Genomic DNA, 27,975 nt, shown 5'->3' on the forward strand with positions numbered 1-27,975 from the left:
CACCAACAGTCAGACAGCCACAACTCAGAGGAATTTCTAATGAACTACTGCTGCTCTGCAGAAACTATGCTGTAGAAAACAACACAGGCTTCTGATTTTGGGGGATAGAACGTTGTTGTTATAATATCTAAACACACCTCATTCGTTTTTTTCCGTTTCTGTATTGGGGGCGTCCTTATTCTCATCTGAACTGCTGTGACTCTGCTTTACATGCTACAATGCCAAGTGATCATTTTTCTCAGTCTTCAAAGGTGCAATTGAATATTGAAGCATCAGAACATGTGGGGATTGTTTGATGGGACTCGTCATCCATACTGTACCTCTGATTGTCAAACCTTTGATTTTTCCTTTAGCTGGTCCTGTTACCTTTAGTTCTTGTGTATGGTCGCCTCCAAGGCACTGAGGCAACAAAACAAAACGATTCAAAATGTCCACCTGGTAAGTAATCCAGACAGACTGTATGCTTGAGCTTTTGAAATTCAACTATGGCATTTTACTGCAGTCCTATAAGTAAATGAAGCCAATTCTCACTCCTATTTGCTTTTCCTCACAGGATATTATAAGTTTCGTCAGGGTAGCGGTTCTGCAACCACATATGAGTGTAAAGAATGTGCCCCTGGGACATATACAGAGATCAACAATGCCGTGGAGAAGTGTATTAGATGCACCACATGTGGCCGTAAGAATTTTTTTTTCTCTCTCATCTATCTGTTTCTGTATGATTGCGCAGACATTTTTCAATTTAGTGTAGAGCATTTGTTTTGTGAATTGTGTTCAAACATTTCCAAAATAAAAAGAGAGTTTTCTCTCGATTGGGTAGAATAAACAAACAAACTTTAATATTGTTGAAAAATGACTGTTAAAAGTTGCAAAGTTCCTTACTTTATTCTTTATTTTTATTATCAGTAAATATAGAGGAAATAAAGCCATGCACCACGAGCAGTAATACTAAATGTGACTGTAAAAAGGGTTACTTCATGTCTGGCGGCTACTGCGAGGACTGCTCCAAAGTCAAAGGTGAGGACATTCTTTGGACAAGCATCTAAAACAGAATATTCCAGAGAAATGTATTCATTCTGCTTCTGTTTTTTATTTTTTCAGACAATAAGAAGAAGAATGAAGATTACAGGAGGAAATGCTTGTACAGTGGCAATTGTGGTTTTTATTTCAAATAATAAATCTGAAAAATAGAGCCAAAACAAAAAGAAAACACAAGTTACTGTTGTAGTTTGTTTTAGATGCCAAAAATGGTGACAAGATGATTTTCTCTTTGTAGAAAAACAGCTACAACAGCAACTACAGCTACAACAACATCTATAGCTAAAGCTACAACTACAGCTACAACAACATCTATAGCTACAACAACAACAGCTACAACAACAACAACAGCTACAACAACAACAATAGCTAAAGCTACAACTACAGCTACAACAACAGCTACAGCTACAACAGCAACTACTGCTACAACAGCTACAACTAAAGCTACAAGAACAACAAAAGCCACACCTGTTCCATTCATAAAGACAGCAACAGTTGCACCATTGAGTAAGTACATTTAAAGAATTACCTGGGGTACTTATTTAAAATGTAGAATGATTTTCATTGAAATTATAATACAGAACAGTCACCATGCATTTATTATTCTCGGTAATTCCAAAAAGAAATTCAGTAATATGCAGGTTGGCGGATATTCAGGTTTAGAAATGTTCAAAACAGAGGAATTTGCATTACTCATGAGGAGACCACAGATTGTAAATAAAACAAAAAAAAAAAAATCAGAATTCAAAGGTTTGCAATGAATTACCCAAAAATTAGCTCGAATCACTGTAGAGAGTGTTTTACACCCAAATTCCCCAAAATATTGCTGATCCAATTCTGTTTTTTTCTGCTGATTGCTCTAAAACAACATAAAATGTCTTACTTCACAGTCTTAGAACCACATGAACTTACAGCTGAAGCAGCTAGAGTACCCTCAAATTCTACAAAAGTCCATTTTCTTTATACCATAATTAGCATTTAATTGCTTAATTGAGTAAATAAAGCAAGTGGTAAAAGGAATCTATTAGGGTAACTGAATGGATCAAAGTTGTAGTAAAAATGTTGGGTAAAAAGTTTGGTAAAATCTAAAGTATTTTCAGATATTGAAACAGCATTTTAAATTTACAACTTTTACAACTTTACAGATGTGTAGATCAATATTGGAATGGGCAATATTACATTTTTGCTGAATCCAATATTTCCAAATGAGTGTAGTTCAATGGACATATTTAAACATTTGTTTTATGTTGGATTAATAATAGTTTTTTGTGTGAGCGCAAAACATAAGGTAGATGCTGGCACACTGACGAGGAGTTGTTATACAGCCAAATCCAAACTACTGTGGCAGGTGTTAGCACAAGTGTTGCTGAAGTTTTGCGGTTGTCTACTTGTACTGATTGTTCTGTTATTGTGGTGCATCTGTAGAATAAAACGCACTACTGTTACAAACTGATGGAGCCACTTGGAGCCGAGCGAGAACGTAAATTCAGGATAAATATACTGAATTAAAATTAAATAGTGGAGTGCATTAAAACCAATTTATTTTATTCCATATTTCAAGGCAAATGAGAAAAATTCTGATGTGTCCAAGTCATTTTCTAGCAGCATCATCAGTGTGTGTGTGGTCTAGCACTATATTATGTTATGTTCTTATCTGTGGCTCAACTTAATGTAGTTTGCTCGCTAGCTTTAATTTAGATGCAATTTCCGTGGAAAATTTCAACCGCCCTTCTAAGAAAAACGACCCAATTTGAGAGTGTGTTAAACTAATGTTTTTTTTATGGCATTTTTAACTGAACAGAAGGAAACGGGACCTTTGATCTTGTGGTTCAGCTGGTTATTCTGGTGACATTTCTGCTGGCCTTTGGACTCTTGCTGCTCTGCTGCTGGAAAACGCAAAGAAACCCACACCGTCTTTTCTGCTGGAGGTTCACCAAGGACTTCGAAATTGCTGCTCAGGAGTCGGAATCCTTAGGTATTTTAACTAAAACATCTTCTTAACCCTTGTGCTATCTTAGATGACCCCACCCTTACATGGACGTGTTCTCCCTACCATGACAAAGGTGGATAAAGGTGGAAAGATTTCATGTAATCATGGTACCAGTGAGGTTCACAAATTATTGAAGAAAAAAGGTTCAGCGCACTGTCTAGTGGGTCTAGATGACCCAACTCCCAACGTTAAAGTGCCTAGGATAGCACAAAGGTTAACCTTAATTTGTCGACATTGTGCATAATTGCAACAAATGACTTTTATGTGGCTTGAACTTTTAGTATTGGATTGATAATCGTTTACTTTTAACTCTGACCAAGTTAAGATCAAATGTTTTAAGTTTAAACACAAGTTTTAAACTAACTTAATTGAGAAAAAGAAAAGAAAAAACCTCATGTTTGTACTTGTTTATTTATTTTTTTAAATTTTGATCATTTTGGGTTTAAAAACATCCAAATAGCTTAAAAATGAATATTATTCTTAATATCTTAAGAATTCCTTATAAGGAACGAGTACATCAGAGGGACGGCTCATGTTGCCTGTGTTAGCGACAAAGTCAGAGAAGCCAGACTGAGATGGTTTGGACATGTTCAGAGGAGGGATAGTGGATATATTGGTAGAAGGATGTTGGAGATGGAGCTGCCTGGCAGGAGGGCAAGAGGACGGCCAAAGAGGAGATACATGGATGTCTTAACAGAGGACATGAAGTTGGCTAACGTTAGGGTAGAAGATGTTCATGATAGAGTGAGGTGGAAAAGGATGATTCGCTGTGGCGACCCCTGATGGGAAAAGCTGAAAGAGAGAAAGAATCTTCTTCAGCTTCCGTCCTCTTTGAGGTGTAGAAACTTGAAGGTTAACATTTAAGCATAAAAGTAGAAATATGTCATTTTGTAGGATATTGTTTACTACAAAAACCTCAACACTTTTTTTTTCCTTTCTAAAAATAATTATGCGATGTTTAGGTCACACAGTGACACTTTCGTGTCACACTTGTATTCATATCCTATTGAATTCACACTTTTCAAAGCGGCACCGTCACGACTTATATGTATGTACTCAACATGCTAGCATGCCTTGTTGCTCAGAACTGACAGGGATGTGGACTTGAACCTGAGACTCAAACCTGAGTCAGACTTGAGTCGTGATATTCGTGCTACGACTCGACCTCAAGGTCTTGAGCTTTTTTTTCGTCATGACATTTTTGTCCGGCTTAAAATTGAAGATATTTTTAATTTAATTTAATTTTTTACATTAAATTACATTAAATGACTATTTGTGACAGTTTTTGTGTTAGGACTTCAGATTTGACTCCAAATTAAAGCTAAAAACTTGACTGGTCTGCCATCAAAAATGTGATACTTGGTGCCTTAGTCACTACTGCTGTTACGCATGGATATGGAGCAATAGGCACATCTTTAAGGGGCACGCAGGAGGCCCGCAGGAAATTATAAAATCACAGACCGCTTCTTGAGCCAGAAGAGCAAAAATGTTCATGAACTGTTTTTCGTACGGGCATGCTTCAGGCAACACGTCGAAACGAACACTTATATGACACATAAGGATGAGTAAGGACATATCGTTCAGATTTTTTATTTTTCTACCCCCCCCCCCCCCCCAATCTCAAGGATCCTGTGAGTACTGTTCAAGCTCTACAGCTATTAGGTTCTGGAATTAGATAAGATATTAGATATTTCTTACATGCGCATATAAACCAGTCCCACATTTGCCACATACTGTACTCTACACGCTCTACTCTACATGCTCTACTCTCTCGTGTTTGTTTCAGAAATCTGTGAAATTAGCCTTTTTTCTAATATCACAGATTGAAGTCACAATAAGTCCTGACGGGTTATGAAAAAAAAAAATATGCTGGCAAGTTTAATAGCTTTTAGGGGTTGTGCCATCTAATGGCTCCACCCACTGCATTCCCAGAAAAAAAAAATCTGTAAATCAGGACAGCACTTTGCATATATAAACTGAGAATCTTTGTATTGAAAACATTATTGACTTTGTTTTTAATGAAACAAAACACTTGAACAAACAATTTGCCCATTTAAAGTATATGTAATTCAAAAGCAAATATAGTAATATCACGGAAATGTATCAGAGGTTTGTTTTGATGAACTCCCTTCACTGAGCAGCCTTCAGTTTTAGAAGGAAGTTAACTGATTACATCTGTTTTCCTCCCAACAGAGAAACGCAGTCACCAAAGCAGAAGCCCTGCCGCACTGGTTAGTGCTCAGCTTGTTGTTTTTTACAGATAGCAACAGGACTAAGATAGCTAAGATACTGCAGGTTTACAGTGAAACAGTGCAAAGAGAAAAACATACAAATCTCAAACATTATTGCCAGTTACAGCAGAACCAAAACTGATGTTGGTTTGTTTTACAGGGAAAAAGCAGAGACCAAAAATTTCCTGAGGAAAACTCAGTGATGTTAAGCTGTTATGAAACACCGCCTCCTAACCTGCCAGACAGTCCCCACATAGGTAAGGGTTGAGAGTCTCTCCATCTGTGACTTTTTTGCACTTCCTAAGTTGTTCGGTTTTGAAAATGTCAACTGTGTCAGAGGTGAAAAACCAAATAAAATGATTCAGAGTACATTCTGCAGAGTATTGGGTTCATACAGTGTCAAGAAACGCCAAAGTATGTGGGCTTTACGTTTTCTCAGCAGAGGCCACGCTGTGATAATGTGACCATTGGCGGATGAATATTTCAAAGAAAACATCGTGGTGCCATGTAAAACCATCATACATGACCTTCTTGCCAGCTAGTGTGAAAGTGAAGCACATTCTTCAAACCACAAGCTGAATTATCTGATGTTTTCTTTTTTTTTTTTACAAAACTGCAGTTTGAAGTGAAAAAAATTTATCAACAACGCTGCAGAACAGTGATGAAAAATGTACTTATCATACTTTTATTTAATTCTCAACTGCAGCTTTTTTTAAAATGACCTAACCTTAAAATATGACACTAACCAAACAAAAAGTACACTTTGTGAATCACAGGCATGTTTGGATGAAACCGAAAAAAAACATGAAATGTTACTCATAGTTGGTTAGTCACGGAAAAAGGAAACTGTCTCACACGTCTAAACAACTTGTCTGGCTTTAAGATTTTTTGTGTTGGTCCACTAACAGACGAGTCAAAAGGGTTTTTTGTTTTGGTTTACTTTTTTTAGTTCATAAATTCTGCCAAAGGATAAAGAGATCTCAAACCTTCGTCAATTTCCTCTGTTTTTATTGGGTTGAAGGCAGAACTCTGACAGGATTGAATAAAAAAAACATCAATTCTTTTCTTTTCCATCGTTTGCTGAAGTTTCTGGTGTAACTGAGATACACCATTTTTTGTGCCAAGCTGAAAATTTGAAACATTCTGGCCTCCCACAAAGCAGTTTGCGTGAAGAGTCACTTGTGGGAATTGGAATCGACTTTGATCGTGACAGTCCTTTTGCTCTTTATTTCGCGGCGAGGGACTGCAGCAGGTTTGTGAGTGGTCTGTAGGCCGGTCCAAGTTGAAAGCTGCGAGTAACAAAGCCCTCAAATAGTTCCAAAGCTGTCAGAAACTCTTGCACCATGATGAACCATCAGTGGATTTGATAAGAAATGCTGCAGTACTTTACATTTTATTGAAGTTGTGAAGTAAAGTGTGCGCTTTATTTCCTACAAGCAAATAACTCAACTGGTTAAAAATCTGAATGACTTCGTAAAACTATAAATTGACAGCTAGAAAATAATAAAGTTCAATCTTTTAATACATTCTCAACAAATAATGGCAAAGATAATGGATATTGACAATAATTTTATAATTAACTTGTAAAGGAAGGCCAGTGAACAGCTTTGGAGTCACCACCCTAAAGCAGATCTGTAGACTTCAGTGCAGAAGCTGCAAGACTTTAAAGGCATTGAAACTAAAATATTAAATGCACCGTAAAATACTTGTATAAGAATCAGAAAGCAAACACTGATGGGGTGCATTTGTGTATTGTTTTCAGAGATTTGCTGGTGTGCAGCAAAAAAAAAAAAAAAAAAAAAGATCAAAATCACCAGAGCAAGATTACATTTTTAAAATGACTTTTTAAGATGATTACAAAACCCTTCTTACTTGTTTAGTATTGGAACATTTACATCTAGCATTTCCAGTTGTCTTGTTTCAATTTAATAAAAAAAAAAAGTTTAACCCTTATTTAATCTGATATAAAATTTTTCACCTTTTAGAAAAGTGGATATTCAAGCACATTGGGAGGAAGTGGTAATACATATATGTCATTAGTATAACTTAGATTATACACATATCTGTCACTTTAGACTGGAACATGAGCTTGTGCTTATGAAAGTACCTGTAGTCGGAGCCCGTTCGGGTTTTTGGTTCAAAGGTAACGTCAGTCCTCGGCCTGAACATACCAACCAAAATAACTGCCACAGCAGCAGATTTTCTCATCTGATTACGGCTGTGGTGTGCCGTTCCCGCTCACTGTTTTTACCATTTCCACTGCTTGATTAGAGACCATCTCTGATAAGACATAAGTGCTGAGGCGGATGAGGAAACTTTTCACATTTGTCAGCAAATGAAAAAAAAAAAAAAATCAGAGAAGAATTGCATGTCCTGTTTCAAATGATTGTACATCACAATTCACCTCATTACAATTTTTTTGCCTTTGACGACTTTCTCATTGATTTATTTTGAGTTGGTGTCAACTAGAGTGACAATTCTATATTTATACGTAACTTTTTTTTGTCTTTCATGTGTTGTTTACAAGATAAATATAAACAAAAGTTTGATTAGATTAATGATAAACATGCCATGTGCAGCTTTAAATAGATAAAGCTTGATTTTAAGTGAGAAAAAACAAAACCACCTATTGCTTCAGTTATAATATTATTCTGTATGGTGTCAGTTGCTGCAATATGCATTAATGAAAAAGATAATTATAGTTTTTTCTACAAAATGTGTTGCCTCAATTCTCTGAAACTCCTGAATTTAAGTTTACTTATGTTAAAAATGTGTATTTTTTTAAATTTGTTTTTGTTTTAGATCGCTGGCCGGCTGTTGTTCTCTATGCGGTCATCAAGGAGGTGCCCCTGCGCAGGTGGAAGGAGTTCCTGCGGCTGCTCTCGGTGAACGATCAGCAGATGGAGCGCATAGAGCTGGAGGCCGGTTTGGGTTCCATAGAGAAACAGTACCAGATGCTGCGGCTGTGGAGCCAGCACTCGACTGCGAGCCTGAAAGATATCTTTTCATCCTTGTACTACATGGATTTGTCAGGCTGCGCCCAGCGACTGCAGGAGAGTCTGGAGCAGCTGCGGCTGATGCCAGAGAATGCAGACTGCAACGTGTAAGCACGCCATGGCAGGACTAGGGCAGGATGCTGTGGCTGAAAATGCAAATACAGTGCCAGTGGTAATACAGTTGGGGGGGCATCACTTTTTTAGTCATGAAAAGAACTTGTTTCCTAGATACATTACTAGCTATGCATTTCATGTGGTGCAACCAGAGAACCACAATGATGTCAACAACTATCTTCTACAAATATGACATTTCATACACAGGAGGTTTCGTTTGCCCCCAATTACTTGAGTTCTGTTTTCACACACAAACGTAGCTGATCCTTGTCATTCAAAGAGCTAAAGAGGAGGTTTATTTGTGAAGTTTGCAATTCAAATTGATACTGACTTTTTCTTCTTTTGTTGTTGTTGCTAGGAATGAATTGAAAAACACACTGTAGATTCAGACCAAGTAGAGTTGTTTGCACATTTGTTGCTCAGTTAAAGTAAACTAGCCAAAGGTTTCACAGGATTCTTTTCTTCAGGGCAAATGAACCTTTGAAAGGTTTTTTCTATTCAAGTCGCTGGTTCTCAAAAGTGACAGCGATTATTACATTCTAAAGACCCACACCAATCATCTTTTGTAAAAGACTTCCCAGAGGCCTTTTAATGATAATTATGTCGTTTTAAGCCAAACTTCAAATACCTGTGTCGTTTTTAAGGACATATTTTCTCCAGAGGGGCAGGAGTTCATCAAAAATATGCCTATGTAGTTCTGGGTGGGACGGTTAGCGCGGACTGAGCCCCCGCTCATTTCCCCATCAATCATCTGTTTGCATTCTCTCCTGCTAGCTTACAGCCCCTCAGAACCCTAGCATAACATTGATGGTGCAACAAATATGGTGAGCAATATTGGAGCTATCAAGCCGTACAGTTTTGAGCCAGATAGACGAGGAAGCGAAGAATGTATTTGTCTGCAAGTGGAGGCTTTGGAATGGAGTGGAGCAGGGAGTTTCTGGCTCGCCGATCGTAGTTTGTGTGTAACGGCTCCTAGTTCACAACCATTTGAATAAAGAAACATTTTCTCTATTAGGAGAAAAAGGAAAATGTTAAAAACACAATTTTCATTGGAGTGGTTCTAGGTGGCATTTAACTGCCATTTTTGAAAATGTGAAAAAGTTATCACTTCAAAATCTGGTAACTTCCCTGCTCTTTACCTCAACCTTCTGCCCCCATGCCCTCCATTTTTTGGGGTGGCATTTTTTAAAGTTCAAGAAGACCTGTGGTTTTCTAGTACAGTACATGTGTTCACGTGTAGGGTATGAGAGGAAATCCCACTGCTCTCAATGCTTTGTTTCTAGGAACATGTACTGAATGTTCCATTGTTTGATCAAAGTCAAATGTTTTCAGTTGTATATTTAAACTGTGTGACATATAAATGTAAAAGCAGCATGACTGCAGATTTTTAATCCTTATATGGCTTGACACAGAGGAGCTTACTCACTGATCGCTGCACAGCTTCACCAAGAGAAGGACTAAACCAAAATCCCCAAAGGACGTCAGGCTTTCAGTTTCCAACACCTAAATGGTGTCAAGGTGCAGCTGGCTGGGTTTTTCCTCGTGGTGTTTGGGTATCTCACTTTGAGAGATTTTGCATATGAACTGCTTCACCAATCTGGCAGGAAGGGCTCAACTTTGCAATTGTAGATTATGTTTGTTTTTGGAACAATTGAACATAACATTTGCGAGAAATAATATTGTGATTTTTGGAAAAATGTATTTAAGAACGCTTTCATACTTTTTTATTGCAGCGTTTGGGACTTTTGTCTTCTATGTGACCTCATAACACATTTTGATATTTCTATTTAAAAAATAAAGTGGAAAACGTATAGACTTATTCATTTTTTATTTTACTTTTTACTCTTCACTTGTATAGTAAAAGAAAGAAAGTAGATGCAAACTTTACCTTTGCACAATAAAAAAAGGCTCACAAGTTCAGTTTTTTTTTTTGTTTAAAACCAAATGAAGCCTGCGACAGAAAATTATATGCAAGTACTGTATTTAACTTTCAGGAGGAGGTTTGAAACTCAGGTGTTAGTTGAACGCAAACCTTGTTGAAATGATAGGAAGTGGTGAAACAGCTACGCGCTCCAGTGTGGTCAGCTTTCCTGCACGAGCGTCAGTGGTTTCCACGGGTTACCAGACTCGCTCTGTTCCAGGAAGAGACAGGACTTTTTCCCAGACTTGAAAGCCTTCCCGGTAAGTTTGTTCGACCGGTGTTTCCCTAAGCTGCTCTGTTTGGAGACGTTCAGCTGTTGCAAACTTATATATTCTTTCAGAAGTGTGGATATAAGAGTCCAGAGCTTTTGTTGTGAGCAGAAACTCGGTGTCCTGGCAACCTTGATTACAAACGGATTGAATTACAGGCGCTGGTCCCACATGCTAAAAGAGGAAAGAGTCAAAGAAAAGTTTATTTAATTTAAAAAAAAAAGGTTACTTAGGTAAAACTACTAGTGGAAATGTTTAGGCTACTTAGGTTTGAGAGGAAAATTCAAACAAAAACTTAATTAAGTACACTAAGTAAAAATGTGAAGAACAGACTATAAGGGCAAAAAAGCTAAACTAATATGACAATTCTGATATTTTTGCTGCTTTGTGATCACTCCAAATAAGATTTTTAATGTGTCTGCAAACTAAAAGCTCCATAATTAATATTTGTAACGAGTTGGTTAGGTTTAACCCAATTCTAAGGTTAAAAAGGGACCAACTTTTTGTTGGGTGATTTTATATCAGTAATAAACAAAGCAAACTGGGTTCAATTGAAACCACAATAGCCCCCAAGAATAGTATTGCTCCAAAAAGTAACCACAAAAATTCCAAGAATTGGGTTGAAGAAACAACCCAAGTCTTTTGAGATTGTACAACACCCAAGTCTTTATCATACAGTCAAATCCTTAGCAAAAGTTATTGGTCTTTTGTTAAAAAAATGGGAATTATTCTTCAGTTTTAAGTTATAAGCATCAAAGTGCACCCTTACTCCATTACTTTTACTATTATTCATATTAATACATTTAAATTGTTTTCTCCTTTTCTTGGGATCCAATGTCACTATACATAAAATAGTGAAAGTTATAAAAACCCCTTCAGTGTTTTTTGTTTTGCTTATTCATTCACTTGGTTTTTGTGAAATTCCTCCAGTCAGTCACCCTAATAAACGGTGTGACTAACTTAACCCACCCCTGGTTTTTTCTCCCTCCTTCCCAAAGAGGGTCGTAACAATTAATTTATACCTCTATAATTATTCCTGCAACAGAATTGTTTAACAGATCTTTGCACATAGAAATTGTACAATATGACGTTTGTCACAAGAACAGGGAGACAGCTGGTTCCAGATGCATTAGGCTTATTGGCTCAGCTAAAAGTCCCCAAAGCTAAATCACGTTCAGGCAGGTAGGGGTTAACAACGAGCATCCAAGTAGAAACTGGCAAAGTCAGAGTTCAGGCAGCATTCTGAGCAGGCAGCAGGCAAACAGAGTCAAATACAGAACAGGGTCAGGAAAGCAGCTCATGTCTAGATGTAGTGCTCAATCAAAGCAGGCAGAGCGGCACAAACTATACTTCACACTAAGTGAAGCTCAGTGCAGTGTTTAAGTAGACTGTTATTGATTTGTCAATTGAGAGTCAGGCGTGCAGCACTCGGAAACTGCACCCTGTGGCTGTTGGGAGATGAAGTGCATTCAGTTCTCTGGAGACTGCTCCCACCGATGACCAGAGGGGGAGACAGAGTTCAGACTTCTGATAACGTTGCTCAAAACTGTTGGTACTAATGAGTTATATCCCTAGAGGAGACACGCCCGCTTTAGAAGCCTGGCCGACGGTGGCGGAGCGCGACGCCATCTTGGTGAGGTCGACAACGCCCACATGACATTGATTTCTATTGATTTTAGTGGTGTCCAAGTAGCTTTTATAAACTGTATATATTTTTAGATTTAAATATATTTATACATATATATAAATATATTATATTTTATGTATATAATATATATATATTATTATTTATTATTATATTGTTAAAGAAGAGAAACAGTCAGCCTTAAAAGCTCAAACTTGAATGAAAATGCATTGTTGCAGGACTTCTTACAAATAAAAAAAATATTAGAAAGAATTTTTAAAATTAATTTCTAAACATTTAGAAGTTTTAGACCTGTTTGACATGTAATTTAAATTATTTAGAAAAACCCAACAATAAGTCAATAATAATAATAATAATAATAATAATAATAATAATAATAATAATAATAATAATAATAATAATAATAATAATAATAATAATAATAATAATAATTATAATAATCAAAAGAAGTCCAAAAGTGAACAACAGATTTACCCTAAAAAAACAGTCTGGCCTCTCATCAAAATCTGTTTCCACAAATGTTTTGAACAGCCAGACTGTGTTGCTAGTTGGTACCACAGTGATACATCTGGGTTAACTCTTTTGATAGATAAGGCCCACTTTTTCCCTAAGGCTGAATCCATTGGATACCTGCAAGAAAAGTTCATTCACTGAGTCAGAAATGTATAAATCTATATTACTATAATAGCCTAGTATTCTGTATACAGGTTTAGCAAAATAAAATGTACATTTATATTGACAGCAAAATAAATGTACATCATGCAGCATGTTGATAATAGCCCTGCAGCATCATGCATGTCAACATGTGTTCTATTAATGAAGCCCCTGCAGCCTTAAAAGAAAAAAAATTAAAATACTTACCTGTGAAATGATACACCTACCTCCTAATTGGACTCATTTATCTGATTTTGGCAGTTGAAACCCAAACAATGAACTGGTATTTTGCAAAAAATGTGTTCAAATGCATTCACTGCAGCAGTAACTTGACCTCACCAAGATGGCGGTGCTCTCCTCCCATGAGGAACCACGTGATGTCTCCTCTAGTGATATAACTCATTAGTTGGTACCCTCTAAGAGAATGACAGAAAAAATAAAATTAATTCAATAAGGTAAAACTGAAAATGACATCAATAATAAATGGGTGGCAGTGGCTCAGGTGGGTGAGCGGGTCGTCCAATGATCGAAGGGTCGGCGGTTCGATCCCCACTCCCCCCAGCCAACTGTCGCTGTGTCCTTGGGCAAGACATTTCACCCTCCTTGCCTCCAGTGTGGCTCCACTGGTGTGTGGATGTGCATGAATGCCCTGGTGATGGTCAGAGGGCCCATGGGCACATACTGGCAGCCAAGCCTCTGTCAGTCTGCCCCAGGGCAGCTGTGTCTACAACAGTACTTTAACATCACCAAGCATGAATGAGGAGTGAATAAATAATGGACACAATGTAAGCACTTTGAGTGACTTGAAAAGCGCAGATAAATCCAATCCATTATTATTATTATTTAAAATATATGTATCAAAAGATATTGCTTTTAAGCTATTGTTCAAGAGAACCCTTTACCCTTACTCGCTGTTGTAAATGCAGCTGCACATATTCAGAAGCTGTAGGTCCATAGGGCCTCTGCAAAAACAGATGAGTCAAAAATTCTTAACACGGCGACGAATTTTCTATAAAGAGGCAAAATATTAAAATAAATAGGGTAAGAAAAATGGTATTACCAAGAATTATTATTTTAAGAAAAAGAAAAATCTAGTCAACAAGATTTATTTTCTTCAACATTTTGCTATTGAAAAACTTTCATGATAAGATAATTGTCCTTGCAATTCAGAGAGAAGGTAAAAATTTCTCTTGAAAAAAGGGTCTTTTTACTTTCGTAGCCCATAAGAACCCATACCCATTTATTTTTCAAGGGTAGATTTTATGGTATAAACCACAGACCAAGTGGCCAACAGAACACATTTGTGATGTTTTTCTGTTCCACTGATGTCACCATGAGTTCAGTTTTTGCATTGTGCGTGTGCCTGCAAAAAAAATGTTGATGACAAACCGAAGAGACAGATTGTGCACATGGTAACCAAAAAGCCCAGAACAACCACCAATGGGGTGAAATGAAAGATACCGTCAAGTGTAGAAAATCAAATAAAATCTGAGACAGCTGAGAAATACAAGTGTCGACTGGTGCAGAAGCTTCATTAACAGTTACAGAAATAATTTGATTCGAATCAATGCCTCAAAGACCCACTCCGATCATTTTTTGATAATCTGATCATCTTTGATTATGCAATTTTTAGCCAAAATCAAACTACCTGTGTTGTTTTCTAGGACTTAGTTTGTTCAAAGGGGCAGTATTTTATTCACCTCTGAATTTTTAATAAACTCCAGCCAGAGTATTACAAACAAATAAGCTCTTTTAGAACGGCTTTTTTTTGCCTGCTCCTGATTTACAACGATTTAAATAAAAAGAAAAGAAATGAATAAAGAAATGTCTAAATATTTAATTTAATTTTCTTTATACATATCCTCCATCATCATAAAAATGCTATGAGAACATTTAAAAAAAACATAATTTTACATTAGAGTGGGTCTTTAAAAGGCTGTGTACCAAATATCAAGGTAAGGAAGGGGCTTTTTCCACTGCTGTTGTTTTTTTTCCTGTTCAGCAGCATCCCCAACATCGTGATCAAAGTTTGATTTCCATGGGGTTGTTTTTTTTGATCTATTGTTTTAATGGTTCCTTTGCTTTATCCTTTTCCAGTTTTTCAAAATAACGGGATTATCAAATGCTCATGTTTCTGAACAAGTAAATGAAATAAGACAAAACGAGAGGAATCTTCCTGATCATGTCTGCTTTGGTTCGACCTGAAGTCGATGCTTTGAAGCTTTGTGCCGATGCAGACGAGCTGCTCACAGCAGGAGACCTGGGGAAATCCACCTCCCTGTACATGTCCGCCTTCATGACTAATGCCTCCACCGCCGTGTCACACATGAGGAAACTAGACGAGCTGAACCTGGAGGGGGTCATCCTTACTCTAGAAAGTTGGCTGGATGGGGACCTTCCAGCTGCTAAGTGTCTTAATAAAGGTATTGCAGCCGTTTTCTTGTCTACACTCAGCCCCAGCAATCTGTCAGCTACTATTTTCAAAATGGAATCTCTTCTTCAGAGTGGTGGACATGGATGTGAGGAGATTTTTGCTCGCTGCACTGATCTGCTCGAAGGAAAGCGAAACCCTCCACCGGATGGTTCATATCGTGTGTTGGTTGAGATAACTCGGGGTCTGGCCTACTTTCTGTGCAAGCCTCATAGTTCAGAGAGTGTAAGGCTTTACCTCAAAGCTTATCGTGATAACAAAGTGGAAAGTGTAATGTTAGTTCAACACAGGCAGTCCGTGCATCTGCCTAAATTAGTGAAGGCTTTCAAGAACCAAATAACATCTGTGCATCCCTTTCTGGCATTTGACGATGAACTGGTGGAGATCAGAGAGCAGAAGGATGAGTTGGATCCCGAAGAAGTCTCCTCACTCATTGAGTTTTTACTTGCACTTTCACAACATGACACACAGGTACAGGAACTGCAAGCAGCACATTTGTTCTTGACAAGGAGGTTTTCAGACAGTGCAGAGATTTATTCCACGCTCCTGCAAAACGGTGCTAAAAACACCTCATCCCAAAACAGTCCAGAGAGAAAAGCTCGACTCCTAACCTGCCGAGCAGCGGCCTGCATGTCAGCAGGAGGAAAAGCTGCAGAGGACTGCAAAGATCTGGGTGAAGCATTTGACATCCACCCTGCCACCGCTCGAATCTACTTCCAAAAGCTCTTCACCGATCGCGGCACAGGGATAGCAGCTCAGAACCATCTGCGTCAGCAGGCGGAGAGATGGTTGTCTGACTTCAGAGACAAGGTCTTTATCCGGGGAGACTTTCGATCCACAGAGGGAGCTGAGCTCCTGGACCCCGTCATCACCTCTTTACGAACACTTTGTCATTTGGAGCCTAATGGAGGAGGGAGAGAGCTGAGGGTTCGACTGGCTGACAGTCTTCTCCTCAGAGGGGAGCACAAGGAGGCGCTCTCCATTTGTAGCCAGCTAGCAGCCGCCCCGGGACAGCAGAGCTATCAGAACACAGTCCATGTTCTCCGTGGATATGCCCGCCTTCTTTCTGATGACCACAGAGGGGCACTAGAGGACTTCCAAGCTGTGATTGAGCACAGCACTCCTCACCCCTCCAGCTGTGTGAGGGCCCTTTGTGGCAGAGGGCTCCTGCGCATGATGGCCGGCTCAAACTACCTCACAGCTCTGGATTACATGACAGCCACCAGACTTCACCCCCAAGAAACAGCGCTGACTATCCGCTGCTTGGTGCCTTGGAACTACAGAGGGCTGCTGGTGACGGTTCTTCTGGAGCAGGGACGAGTTGTTCTGGAGGAGACAATTCTGCACAAGTCCACATCTAACTCTGGTGACGATCCTCAGCAGGTTCTCCAGGAGGACAAGCAGCAAGGCCCAAAGAGAGGCAACAGATCAGGGTACTGGGTTTGACATATTTTGATTCATCATTTACCATACATTCACCTGAATCTCTTGGTTTGTGCATTAGATCTTCTGCTGGTGTCCAGTCTCTCGCTGCCTTGCTGATGGAGCTCCAGCCTGGTGGTGTTGGGCCTCACATACTTGCAGCAGATGCTTTGTACCAACTCGGCAGAGTGGAGGAGGCCTACAGGTTACTTCTGTCTATTGGGACCATTAATCCTCGTGGACCCACACTGGCTCGCCTCGCTCTGCTGCAGCTACACAGGGGCTTTCTTTATGACACCAATCAGGTATGCCTGTGTAAAGTCATGGTAAATCTTACTAAAAAGTATAGTTTTAGACGTTTATTCACAAGTCTAATCAAATGAGTAACAACTGAAAGTACACCAGCTACTAAATCTGGACTTATACATAAAACAAAAAACAATATAGGCTTTAAATAAATAAATAAATAAATAAATACATAATAAAATAATGTAACAGTCATTGGAGAAATTAAAAAAAAAATGCATTTAGCAACTTGACACTAAATTCAATATTGAATGAATCAATTTTTGTTAATTCTATCATATTTATTTTTAAATAATCATGTTTAGATATTAGAATTTTGTTTATTAATTTAAGAGCATTAAAAAAAGAAAGTAACAAATGTTCATCTGTTTTCTTACCAGCTGCTGAAAAAACTGATACTGTGCAGCGACACCAGCTGCCTGCACAGCCTCCTGGGCGTGGTACAACCAAAAGACAGAGCGCTGCTGCAGGGACACTGCCACTCTGCAGCCAAACGCATCCTGGACGGCTCAAGAGAGGAGGCCGCTCTCAGGGAGGCTGTGATCTATCTGTCCATGGCTATCATGGCATCTGGTGATTGGCTCATGAAAAGTGTTTAATATGCAAAATGAGTACAACAAACACTAAAAACACTGGTTGGGATCTTCTTTGTAAGACTGTAAGAACGAAACAAAACTATAAATCCAGTGAAATTAAAACTGTGCTTGTGCTTTTCAAGGTGGTGAAGCAACAGAGTCCTTGCTAGAAAGAGGAAGGTGTTATGCCTTGCTAGGACAGCGAAAGACAGCCATATTTGATTTCAGCGCCATCTTGAAGAAGCATCCGAAACACGTGCAGGCTCTGTGTGGAAGAGGCTTTACTTATCTTATGCTGGATCAAGAAAAGGTACTTTTTACCTGTGAAACCATAGATTTTTAATCTCAAGGAAAATCATTTGTGGCAATAATAAATGAAATGGTAGTTATTTTGGTAATTTACAAGGACTAGGGTTTTTAGGAAATTATTTTTTGTTTGCTTCTAAATATTTTCTGTCAGGGCATGAAAAATTGAACATTTTTGTTTTTTTTAAACTTTCATTTGGCATGTTTTATGACAAAGCTAAGTGTGCCACAAACCAACCAAAACAATCAGTGAGCTACTTCCGTCGGCTATAAATTTTTTCCCCTACATATGTTGCTAATTCAGAACGTACCATGTGATCTGGGCTTTCCGCAGACATTTTACAACCCTTTTTAAAAGGCAAAAAAAAAAAAGAAAAATGCAATTTTTTTACACAATTGGAAATAAATTTAGGCATTAGGGGTTACACAGCTTGGGTTAAGACTAACTTCAAATGAAAAGTTTAAACATTTTAAGTGCAAGTTGAATTTGTACACCAACACCAGTGGATGTTTTTCTGACTTTCCCACAATGCATTGCAGGAATGCATCCATGACATTCTGGAGGCTCTTCAGGTGAACGCAGACTCAGTCGTCACGGACATCCTGTCAGTCAAGGAGAAGGCGGGAAAACTGGTCTGTGATTGGCTCCACAAATTCTGCCGTGCCAATCTGTCAGATACTGTGAGGATTCATTCTGTCCCGTGCCACGAAGAGCAGCTCAAAGAGGCATTTATCATTGCTGGCGCTTTGATGAGGACTGACAGCAGAGACCCAAGATGGCATCTTCTTTATGTGGACATACTCCTAGCAAAAGGTGAGGTTCCTTGAGATCCTTTCTATCTTCTATCCTTTCTAATGATCTGGTGAGGTGTACATGAGTATAATACCTACATACCTAATTCATAAAAGCAAACATGAGATAACTTATATACATTTTTCCAACAGTGTTGAGTTCTTATTGTGTGTTGAGAAAAGTCAGTGTTTAAGTTGCTTGAGTCTCACTCCCACTGTGGCGTTCAATATTCTTCAGGTGATATAAAGGCAGCGGGGACGCATTTGTGTCACATTTTTGGCCAGGAACCGAGAGATGCAGTGGCCCAGGCCAGGATGGGCGTGATGGAAACCTGGCAGCAGAACTACCACAGGGCAGCTCTCAGGTTCAGCAATCTACTCAAGAAAGATTCATCCTGTCTCCCCTTCCTGCTGGCCTTGATCCCGTTTAATCAACAAAAATGCTTGGCAAAGGTAAGCCAACGCAAATAAATCCTATTGGTTCAGAACGGAAAAGTTTGTTTTCCTCTGTAATGCTACGTTCACTCCGGGCATGTGTGACACACGTTGAACGTGTTCACACTGGAGAAACAGGGATGGGCTTCTTCTTGTTCTTTTGCCATTGTTCACTAGCGCATGTACACCACCTACAGTTGGAAGAGGCTTGGTGTGAGATGTCAACAGTGCAAATCTTGTGAATCGGCTCTATTCAGATACATGAAAAACTTTGTGTCCCTCCGGTCGAGCTCAAACTGTAATCAATAATTTCTCTTCTCCAATCAATTTTTCAAACGGTTGGCCCTTCCCTGAATTGAAAGGGACAACATCCATAAGTCACTACCAAATCAAAGTCCCTAACTGGTCAAAGTTCAACTGATTTTACTTCCAATGCGTGTTCAATGGCCACGCGTTTTTGTACATGGAGCTCAAAAACGGTCTTAAAAATGTGCATAGCCATGCAGTGATGAGAGAGTTTGAACATATTTATGTAGACTTTCCGTTGAAAGTAGGGCTTGATAGCTCGCCATGGAAGCCGATGTGATTGTAATCTTAGAGAAAAAGTACAAAAATGAAATTGGTGCCTAAAGTGGATTTTTTTAACAATTTTCTTTATTTATTGAGCTCCGCAAAGACATATTCTCATAGATTTGCATTGTGATAGGCAGCAGCACAGGAGGCGAGTAGTGTGTCGTCAGAGGGCCGCTGGGATCAGGCCGTCACCCTCCTGACAGTCGCCATTCAAGCAGCAGGGAACCACAAACTTCTCTACCTTCGCCAACGAGCCGCCTGCTTAGCACAGCTGAGCTTACACGAGCAGGCCGCAGCTGATCTAGACAAAGTCATCCAGAAACATGGCGATATGGAAAGTTCCTCTTTAGAGGACCGAGAACTCTGGGCGGATGATCTGTGCAGACGGGGCAGCAGCCTGCTGCTCTGCTCCAGAGAGGAAGCGGCACTGGATGACTTCATCCAGGCCCTGGAGCTACACAGGGACCAGGCCATTCAGGGTATCGCAGCAGGCCCAGGGAGGCGGCGCCTGGCTGAGTGCTTTCTTCAAGGGGCCCTGCAGCACTATGGGGAGCAGCAGCTCAGCAAAGTGTGGACAATGATTGAATGTGGCCTCTTCCTTGACGGTAAAAATACAGAACTTCGTAGACTGAGGGCAAAGGTCAAGCGTGAAATGGCCAGCCCTTGCATTGTAAATTGACGAAGGTGCAAGGAAGCTCGAACTAATGCAAAATTTAAACTTTTTATAAAAATAAATTCACAAAGACACAACTATTTCAGAGGAGTATCTTGTCAAACAGCATCACCAAATAACTTTATTAGTACATGCATTTAAAACCAGACACATGCTAAGCAATATTTAGGGCAAAAACTAACAAAATCTGCATCAATACTTCACTTGAATGAGTGAAATCAGCAACATTAAATACTTTCATTCAAACTATCACACGTGGATAAGAAATTTGAAAGTGTCAAATGTGCAGGTTTGATGCTTTTAAAGAAAATAACTTTTCATGTCTACTAACACCACTGAGAATGCAAATAAAATGTACTAAATAAAAGGTGCAGCTGATGGATGAAGAAACTGTAAATGCAATGTCTGAGTATGTGTTTTTAAAGAGTGCACACAGTTTTCACACAGATTCGCTTTGGACCAGAACACACCTTGATTTTAGGCATACACAGTAATATATTGGGGTTCCATGTTGCCAAAGTAGGATTTTTCCCACTCGCTCATGAGGTCAAAGTGGAGAGGGCGGTCACAGAAGGTACAGGCGGCTGTGGCAGGACTGTTGAGGGGAAGACCTGCCTCCTGCCACACCTCCACCAGTTTCCCTGTGAATGACACAAACATTTGTTTGAATGAAAAAGCTTACATTTAGTCCCTTTTTTTTTTATTTTAAAGGTCACGTATTTTGTTTTAGTCAAAGGTCATGGGGATTGCTCTGGAGCTAGAATCTGCAGCTCACCCACAAAGTACTCCATCATGTCAGGCTCGTGGTGCGGTGATGGAGCCAAGCGCAGCAGCTCCTCACCACGAGGCACAGTGGGATAGTTGATGGCCTGGACGTAGATGTTGTATTTCTCCAGCAGGATGTCACATACCTTTGTGTTCAGCTCAGCGTTTCCAACCTGAAAGGTCAGCTTAGTCAGTGAGTATGATCTCAGAGCATGGAACTACATTAAATAGAGAGAGCTAAAGCTAAAGTTTAATTTGTTCTAAAAATCATATATAATTTTTCCCTAAAGAATGGATATAACACAACTCCCTAATCTAAACTTCTTTCTTAGTAAACTAGCTTTTCATGAGATATGCAAGTCAGTAAAATACTACAGAGCCCTGGATATGAAATTCAAACGGCCATGAATTAGTGTTTTGTTTGCTTAAATTAGCTTTTTGTGGCCACAGTTCAAAATTTTGTGCAGTCAAATTAGCATTTTGTGGCCAGTTAGCAGTGGGAATTTAAGATACTAAAATACTCATTTGTGCACAAAAAAATACTTCTTTGTGGCCACAAAAGATGAAGTTTATGGAACTATTTCTTTAATTATTTTCTTTTTAGTGTCATATGCAGGGATCCACATAATACTGCTGTTTCATGATTAAGTATTTTTTTCAAGCTAGTTCTAGTCTGTGTAAAATAGCCAACCCTGATACTAAGATGGACCACAATGCATTGTGTTTGATTTGTCATTTGAAAAAAAAACCAATGACTTCCTATAATTAAAAAGAAATATTCATCATCATCATCATCATCAGAGCAGGTAGTTCATTCCTTAAAAGACTTTCTGATGTTGTAGTCACATTTCCTACATATTACATAACATATTACATAACATAACCCTTAAAAATGCACTTTGTTGATACTTGATAAAGAGAGTAGATATTGGCGCAGTCAGCTCATCGTTTTTACCCGGATGGGGATGATATGGCTGGGGCAGTTGACCACAGGTAAGCCCTTGTCCATGAGCAGCTGCCTCATGTGTTTCACGTTCCTCTGGTGAGCTCTTCGGAGCACCTGACCTTCGGCGCTCTTCAGGATCCGGACAGACTCCAGGGCTCCAGCCAGCACCATTGGGGGCAAAGCAGTTGTGAAGATGAATCCAGCGGCATAGGAGCGCACTGTGTCCACTAGAGCACCGCTGCTGGCAACATAGCCTCCTACACACCCAAATGCTTTGCCTGAAAAAAGGGAAAAGTTTGTAAGCTTCCACCTAAAACTACCGTACTAGTTTTCTTTTGATTTCATTTCCTTTTATGAAATGTATTTAGTAATAAAAGGCATGTCATTTTATTGTTTTGCATGCAAAAAAATTCTTTTTTAACATCAAAACATGCCACCAATTTATGGTATCAGAGAGATTTATGCCAGCTTTGATTAACTATAATGACAAAGTTTTGTTATGTGAAACTAAAAGGTTTACTTTGAAGAACAAGTTTGATCAAAAGTATTTTCTGCAAACTGAAAAAAGAAAACTGTAATGACATCTGAAAATATTTGGTGGCAATACCTTTATGTTGTATTAAACACTTAGATTAGGACTTTGATTAAATTATTTTACCACAATTCCAAAACAGAGAATAATAAAAATATCAAATGATAACACTAATAAATAGCACTAAAATACAACAACAACAATAAATAACATTTGGATCATGTTGAGCTCTGACAGTTCTATGTTTAAAAAATAACAACTGTAAAGTATTATTTAGCCGAGTTATAGTCCAATTAAAATGTAGTAAAAGCTTAGATTATCAATATAATGAAAAAAAAGTTATTTTAGTTCGTTTTAATCGAATTTTGCCTGAATTATGAGTCAAAATAATGACTGTAAAACCTTGCAGTTGTCCCAAAATTACACTGCAGGGACTGCTGGAGGGTGGTCTTATCAGTAAAACCAGATAGTGACACCCAGCTGATAAAAACCTCTCCCATGATGCAACCTCGGCCCTCTCTTGCCCCCAGCTCTTGAGCAGCATTATCTCCTTTGGTGGGAGTGACGCTGTTATTCTGGCAATCTGATGGTTTCAGTTTGACCAAATTGGAATAGATCCAAAAAGATAGGCAATTGTTGAAGTTTAAAGCTGCTGGACTTACTCCTACTGAAATAATCAATAGAAACATTTTCCAAAAAAAAAAAGAAGATTTTTTTTCATTTAATTCTTTAAAAGTACAATTGCTCTTTTCCCCCCTGAAATGTGCAACATTTGTGATGCACAAGAGGGATGACTCACCCAAGGTCCCTGAAACTATGTCGATCTTGTGCATGATGTTGTCTCTTTCGCCCACTCCAGCTCCATGAGCTCCATACAGGCCGACGGCGTGAACCTCATCAACAAATGTCAGTGCGCCGTAACGATGGGCTGCATCACACAGCTCCTCCAGAGGGCATATGGCACCTGACACCCCCAGTGAAGAAGATACTATTTATAAAACTGTGTTTGGGTGAGCAGCATAGACCTGCAACTGTCATTGTTGGATCACAAGTTAAAAATATATTCTGCATGCGTAATAGAATTTTACTAAAATATGTATAATAATAATAATAATAATAATAATAATAATAACAATAATAATAATAATAATAATAGTAAATAAAAATGATAATAATTTACTGGGATTAATTTAGAAAAATTACAAAAGGCTGGAATGTGATGGAAAAGGTAACTTAAATCGTATCACATAATCAGTGACCAGAATTCCAAGTTGTACTTTTACATTTCTCATGGTCCCAGTGCATTTGGTATCTTTAAATCAAACAGAAATGCAGGAGTCCATCCTAAAAGGTAATGGTAGGAGGAAAACATTAAATTATTCAAAGTTTCTTTAAGATGAGTCATAAAAAGTTTCTATAAGACTTGCTTCTCATGGGGACCACAAAAGATAAAATAGGTTTTGGTCTGGTACGAAGAAAGTCTTCATTAAAGTTGTTGGCGCCTGAAAAGCCAGAATCCACATCAATAACTTCACGAGTTCAAACAGCAGGCGCATCTGCACTTCAAATGCTCAGAAAGGGCTTTGTAGGAATCATCAGACTGTTGCATAGAAACCACAACTGCAGGAGGAACAGAAGTACTGGAAATGCATTAAATTGTGGCGAGGAATCTAATTTGAGATGTCAGAGAAGGAATAAAACTGTGCTGCAAAGCTGTCGTCATGGCTTGTATTCCAACATAACCGATGCAGATTTCTGAGTAAACTTGCACATTCGATGAACTCACCATCCATTGAGTGAACTGTCTCAAACGCCACTATTTTGGGAGTCTTGGGGTCGGAGCGTTGCAGCAGCTCCTCCAGGTGTCGCCTGTCATTGTGGCGGAAGATGAAGCGTTTGGCTCCACTGTTCCTGATGCCCTGAATCATCGATGCATGGTTCCCTGCATCAGAGTAGATCTCGCACCCTGTCCAACATAAAGAACCCGCAGTGAAATCAGTGCGAAAAACTTCTTTGCATCATTTGACATAGAATTCTTTTCTTTTTTTTTATTGTGCTTGTCTGAAAATGCCAATACATAAATGAATAATTTGCAGGTCTAACACGAGGACTGCTAGATTATAGCATTTTTCTTGGGTACTTAGACACCAGTATGTCAGTAAATACCTGGCAGCATCTTGGCAAGAGTGAAGAGGGTGGAATCATTTGCCACAAAGCAGGAGGAGAACACCAAAGCAGCATCTTTCCCGTGCAGCTGAGCAAGTTCTCTCTCCAGAGCCACATGAAAGTTGCTGGTGCCAGAGATGTTCCTGGTCCCACCAGCACCGGCACCATAGTTCTCCAGAGCTTCCCTGAGGGCGTCCAACACCAGAAACTATAATAACTAGTTTAGAGAATGAATGCAATAAAAACCTACCAACAAAACTACTCCTCTTTCAAGAATTTATTGAACAATTTGCAAGAATTTAATCCATTTTAGGTCAGAGTTATCTTTTAAAAGACTTTCAGCTGGATTTATTTTAAATGCTATTATTCACAAGCTATTATTTAAATGAGGCAACAATAATAGCATATAACAATATGCTATTATTACAATAAAAACAATAAAACGACCATGTTTGGGCAATAAATGCATGTTATTGGTAAACACAAAAATGGAAATCTAAACCCCACAGCTTTTTGGATCATCTGACATTCTTTTGGAGAACAATCAGAAACCAAATCAGTAAAGCGATGAATTATTTATGCTGTCACTTTCTTGACAGGTTCCCAAAAATTATTTTTTTTACGAACAGTTTGTTGGTCAGGTGTCATATTAACCTAATTTAATGTTTAGACAATTTACCCAAGGTCATATTTTAGGTTTAGAAGTAAAAAAAAAAAGAAAAAACTTAAGATGTGACTGAAATTAGATATATTGTTTACCCTTTACAGAGTCTGAATCTTTACAGACTCACTCCAATGAAAATTTGAGTTTTTAATATGTTCTTGTGGCATTTATCTGATGGGGGACATATATAAAGAAAATTACATTTAAAATAGCATTTCTGATTATTTCTTTTTTCAAATCATTGTGAATCAGTAGCAGACGAAAAAAACACTGAGTCTGGAATAAATTCCATCCATCCATCCATCCATCCATCCATCCATCCATCCATCCATCCATCCATCCATAACATTTTCTTTGTTTTTTCTGGACTGTGATGAGGTGAATTAAATTATTCATGGCTTCAAGCTCTGATGTTTGGGGACTTCTGGCTGTGAAAGGTCACCTTATCAAATGGATATTGATGTTGACTGATCATTAGTACTCAGTGGAGTATAAACATATAAACTTCAGACAACTGGAGAGACATTAGTTTGGATGTAATTGGATCACGGACAGGTTTTTTTCTCTCCATCATTTAAATCATTTTCTGTTTTTGCCTGCATTCAAGTGAAATGTCTTTTCTCTACCTGATGGCACCGAGGACCTTGGGGTGCCGACTCATTCCGAGGTAGTCGTTGCTGCACCACACAGACACCTGGGCGCCCGCCCTCTCAGGAATGGAATAATCCTCAGCAAAAGGAAAGGTGTTGGCCCTTCGGTTCACTGTCTTGAAGACCCTGTAAGTGTGGTCCTTCTTTTTCTCAGAAATCTTCTCAGTGAAGAAGTGGTCGTAGTCATAGCTGGGGCCCACTGAGGAGAGAATTTTTACGGCAGTTAAAAAGCAGCAGGTGGATGATCCATAAGCTACTTTTAAAGTGGAACATTCTGTATTTTTCTTTATCTGGTTTTATAAAACTCAGTCTAAATGAAGGCATTTTCTTGACGTATACCAATAATTGTGGTTTGTGAGTCTCACCCATGTTGTCTCTAAGGAGGTGTGTGACAGTGTTGAGGTCAGCTCCTGATGGAAACATGGATGCTTTTAAACCTTTCAGCAGAGACTTCATCAGACCTCAAGAGACAAGAGAATCTTTATGAAAGTCACACGTTCCCATCCATAATCTCTGATTTTTGTCAAATTTGTTCAGTTCTTACCATCTTTCACGTCCTCCTGTACTTCAGGACTGGCTTGTACCACTCCTATCTGAGAAGAAACAAAAGGGCAGGCCTTCGACATGGACGCAGCCACATGGGTGGCAGTCTGAGCAAACCGCCTCTTTTGCTCCACCGTGAAAACCTGGTCACTCTTAGATCTGGTGGTGTGGCTGCTCAGCTTGGAATCCAGAGAAGCTGGGGAACTCACAGTGATCTGGCGAGTGATGATGGGGCATTTTTCAGCTAGAGACAGCAAAGAGGCTCCGGTTCTTCTCAGAGCTGGCTTTGGAGCAGACTTCAGGAAGGGGCAGTGATGAAGAAAGGCAGCCATGACGCTGCAACTGTTCTTACTCTGGGTAAGGAAAGACAGGAACGTGTTGGAAAAAGATTTCTCTATTTAATTGCAATGGTTATATTTTTAAATGGATTAGTCTGGCTTTTTTTTGTGTAGGAAAAGAACACTCTAAACGGCACAAATTCCATCACATAACCATCAAAGTAAAACTGAAATATGATCCCCGTTTGCGGGTACAAGGAGATGCCCTCTGGAGGGTGTGACATGCTGCTGCTTATCTTTGCTCTGCAGGCGCTTTAGAGCAGCTCTGACAGGCTTCACCTCCTGATTACCGGAAAAAGTCATCAAATCGGCATCTTTAAAACAAACAAAAAAACAAATTCACCTCATTTCCAATATTCTTAAAATCAAATGAAAAAGTTTTCCCCCTGCTGCACTCATTTACAAAAATGTCTTAACATTTTTTTCACTTGCTAATGTTGGACCGATTCGTGGTTTTATTATCTCTGCTGGTTTGCGTTGATAAAGTAATTCTCAGGATCTGTGGCTTTTTCCTGTGGTTGGATGTCATCTTTGCTGGTGTTTTATGTTATGTTTTTTCCCTTTATTTAACACGGATTATTAAGTGTTAAAAACATACATCAAAAAATTATTGCAAAGAAAACAAATTAAAATGCTATTATACAATAAATAAGTCTATTAAAAATAGCATTTATTAGAAATGTATATTTGGTCAACAGTTTCAACAAACACACCTCAACCACCACAAAAGTTAGAATACTGCAAATGAGTATGAAAAATATGGCATTAACCATAAATAAAAACGTGGCTCACCTGTTGACCTGCACTGAGGACGAACTTCAGAACAGCAAATAGGCAGATGATGGGGAGGTGTCAACATTTGTTGGTTCAATTCTAGGAACATTACGCAATTATCTACCCTCCCACCCACACAGTGACGTTTGGAACTCTGATGCCGTCAAGGCAGACGATTGTGTGAATATGGGAGGTCCAAAGCTGCTGATAGGGTCTTAAGTTACGA

General features: G+C 38.9%; 3 protein-coding genes across 4 annotated transcripts; 2 read left to right on the forward strand and 1 right to left on the reverse strand.

Annotated features, from left to right (window-relative positions):
• Positions 1-218: 218 nt before the first annotated feature.
• Positions 219-10,182, forward strand: LOC105354417 (tumor necrosis factor receptor superfamily member 1A). The gene is made up of 9 exons (XM_020704355.1): positions 219-251; positions 354-438; positions 554-679; positions 907-1,017; positions 1,390-1,545; positions 2,840-3,013; positions 5,222-5,259; positions 5,420-5,516; positions 8,062-10,182. Exons 1-9 carry the CDS (start codon positions 219-221, stop codon positions 8,364-8,366), a joined length of 1,125 nt encoding a protein of 374 aa, XP_020560014.1. The 3' UTR covers positions 8,367-10,182.
• A 219-nt stretch (positions 10,183-10,401) lies between these two features.
• On the forward strand, positions 10,402-20,377 carry ttc34 (tetratricopeptide repeat domain 34). The gene is made up of 9 exons (XM_020704356.2): positions 10,402-10,550; positions 14,956-16,722; positions 16,794-17,016; positions 17,398-17,590; positions 17,736-17,902; positions 18,439-18,531; positions 18,616-18,712; positions 18,929-19,143; positions 19,832-20,377. Exons 2-9 carry the CDS (start codon positions 15,041-15,043, stop codon positions 20,375-20,377), a joined length of 3,216 nt encoding a protein of 1,071 aa, XP_020560015.1. The 5' UTR covers positions 10,402-10,550; positions 14,956-15,040.
• Positions 20,378-20,449: 72 nt separating this feature from the next.
• LOC100049501 (5-aminolevulinate synthase, erythroid-specific, mitochondrial) lies at positions 20,450-27,899 on the reverse strand. 2 transcript variants are annotated; one of them, XM_011476922.3, is made up of 10 exons: positions 27,768-27,899; positions 26,639-26,990; positions 26,460-26,504; positions 26,071-26,293; positions 24,781-24,965; positions 24,401-24,580; positions 23,414-23,578; positions 22,092-22,360; positions 21,147-21,309; positions 20,450-21,012 (listed from the first exon to the last, which is right to left on the reverse strand). In XM_011476922.3, the coding sequence occupies exons 2-10, from the start codon at positions 26,967-26,969 to the stop codon at positions 20,849-20,851; spliced, it is 1,725 nt and encodes a 574-aa protein (XP_011475224.1). In that variant the 5' UTR covers positions 26,970-26,990; positions 27,768-27,899; the 3' UTR covers positions 20,450-20,848. The 2 variants fall into 2 exon arrangements, with proteins under 2 accessions (XP_011475224.1, XP_004070414.1); XM_004070366.4 differs by having other exon boundaries at positions 26,460-26,555.
• Between the last annotated feature and the right edge of the window lie 76 nt (positions 27,900-27,975).

The sequence above is a fragment of the Oryzias latipes genome, chromosome 7 (genome assembly GCF_002234675.1).
Source record: "Oryzias latipes chromosome 7, ASM223467v1".
Taxonomy (NCBI): domain Eukaryota; kingdom Metazoa; phylum Chordata; class Actinopteri; order Beloniformes; family Adrianichthyidae; genus Oryzias; species Oryzias latipes.

Excerpts from the sequence above, each read along its gene's own strand:
- ttc34 (XM_020704356.2), top strand. The coding sequence starts at position 15,041 with ATGTCTGCTTTGGTTCGACCTGAAGTCGATGCTTTGAAGCTTTGTGCC. Across the intron at positions 18,532-18,615 it reads AGGAGAAGGCGGGAAAACTG|CTCAAAGAGGCATTTATCAT; the intron begins GTCTGTGATTGG and ends CACGAAGAGCAG. Across the intron at positions 18,713-18,928 it reads GGACATACTCCTAGCAAAAG|GTGATATAAAGGCAGCGGGG; the intron begins GTGAGGTTCCTT and ends AATATTCTTCAG.
- LOC105354417 (XM_020704355.1), top strand. The coding sequence starts at position 219 with ATGCCAAGTGATCATTTTTCTCAGTCTTCAAAG. Across the intron at positions 439-553 it reads CGATTCAAAATGTCCACCTG|GATATTATAAGTTTCGTCAG; the intron begins GTAAGTAATCCA and ends TTTTCCTCACAG. Across the intron at positions 1,018-1,389 it reads GGACTGCTCCAAAGTCAAAG|CTACAACAACAACAATAGCT; the intron begins GTGAGGACATTC and ends CAACAACAACAG.
- LOC100049501 (XM_004070366.4), bottom strand. The coding sequence starts at position 26,969 with ATGGCTGCCTTTCTTCATCACTGCCCCTTCCTGAAGTCTGCTCCAAAG. Across the intron at positions 23,579-24,400 it reads GACAGTTCACTCAATGGATG|GTGCCATATGCCCTCTGGAG; the intron begins GTGAGTTCATCG and ends TGGGGGTGTCAG. Across the intron at positions 21,310-22,091 it reads GCCATATCATCCCCATCCGG|GTTGGAAACGCTGAGCTGAA; the intron begins GTAAAAACGATG and ends CTGACCTTTCAG.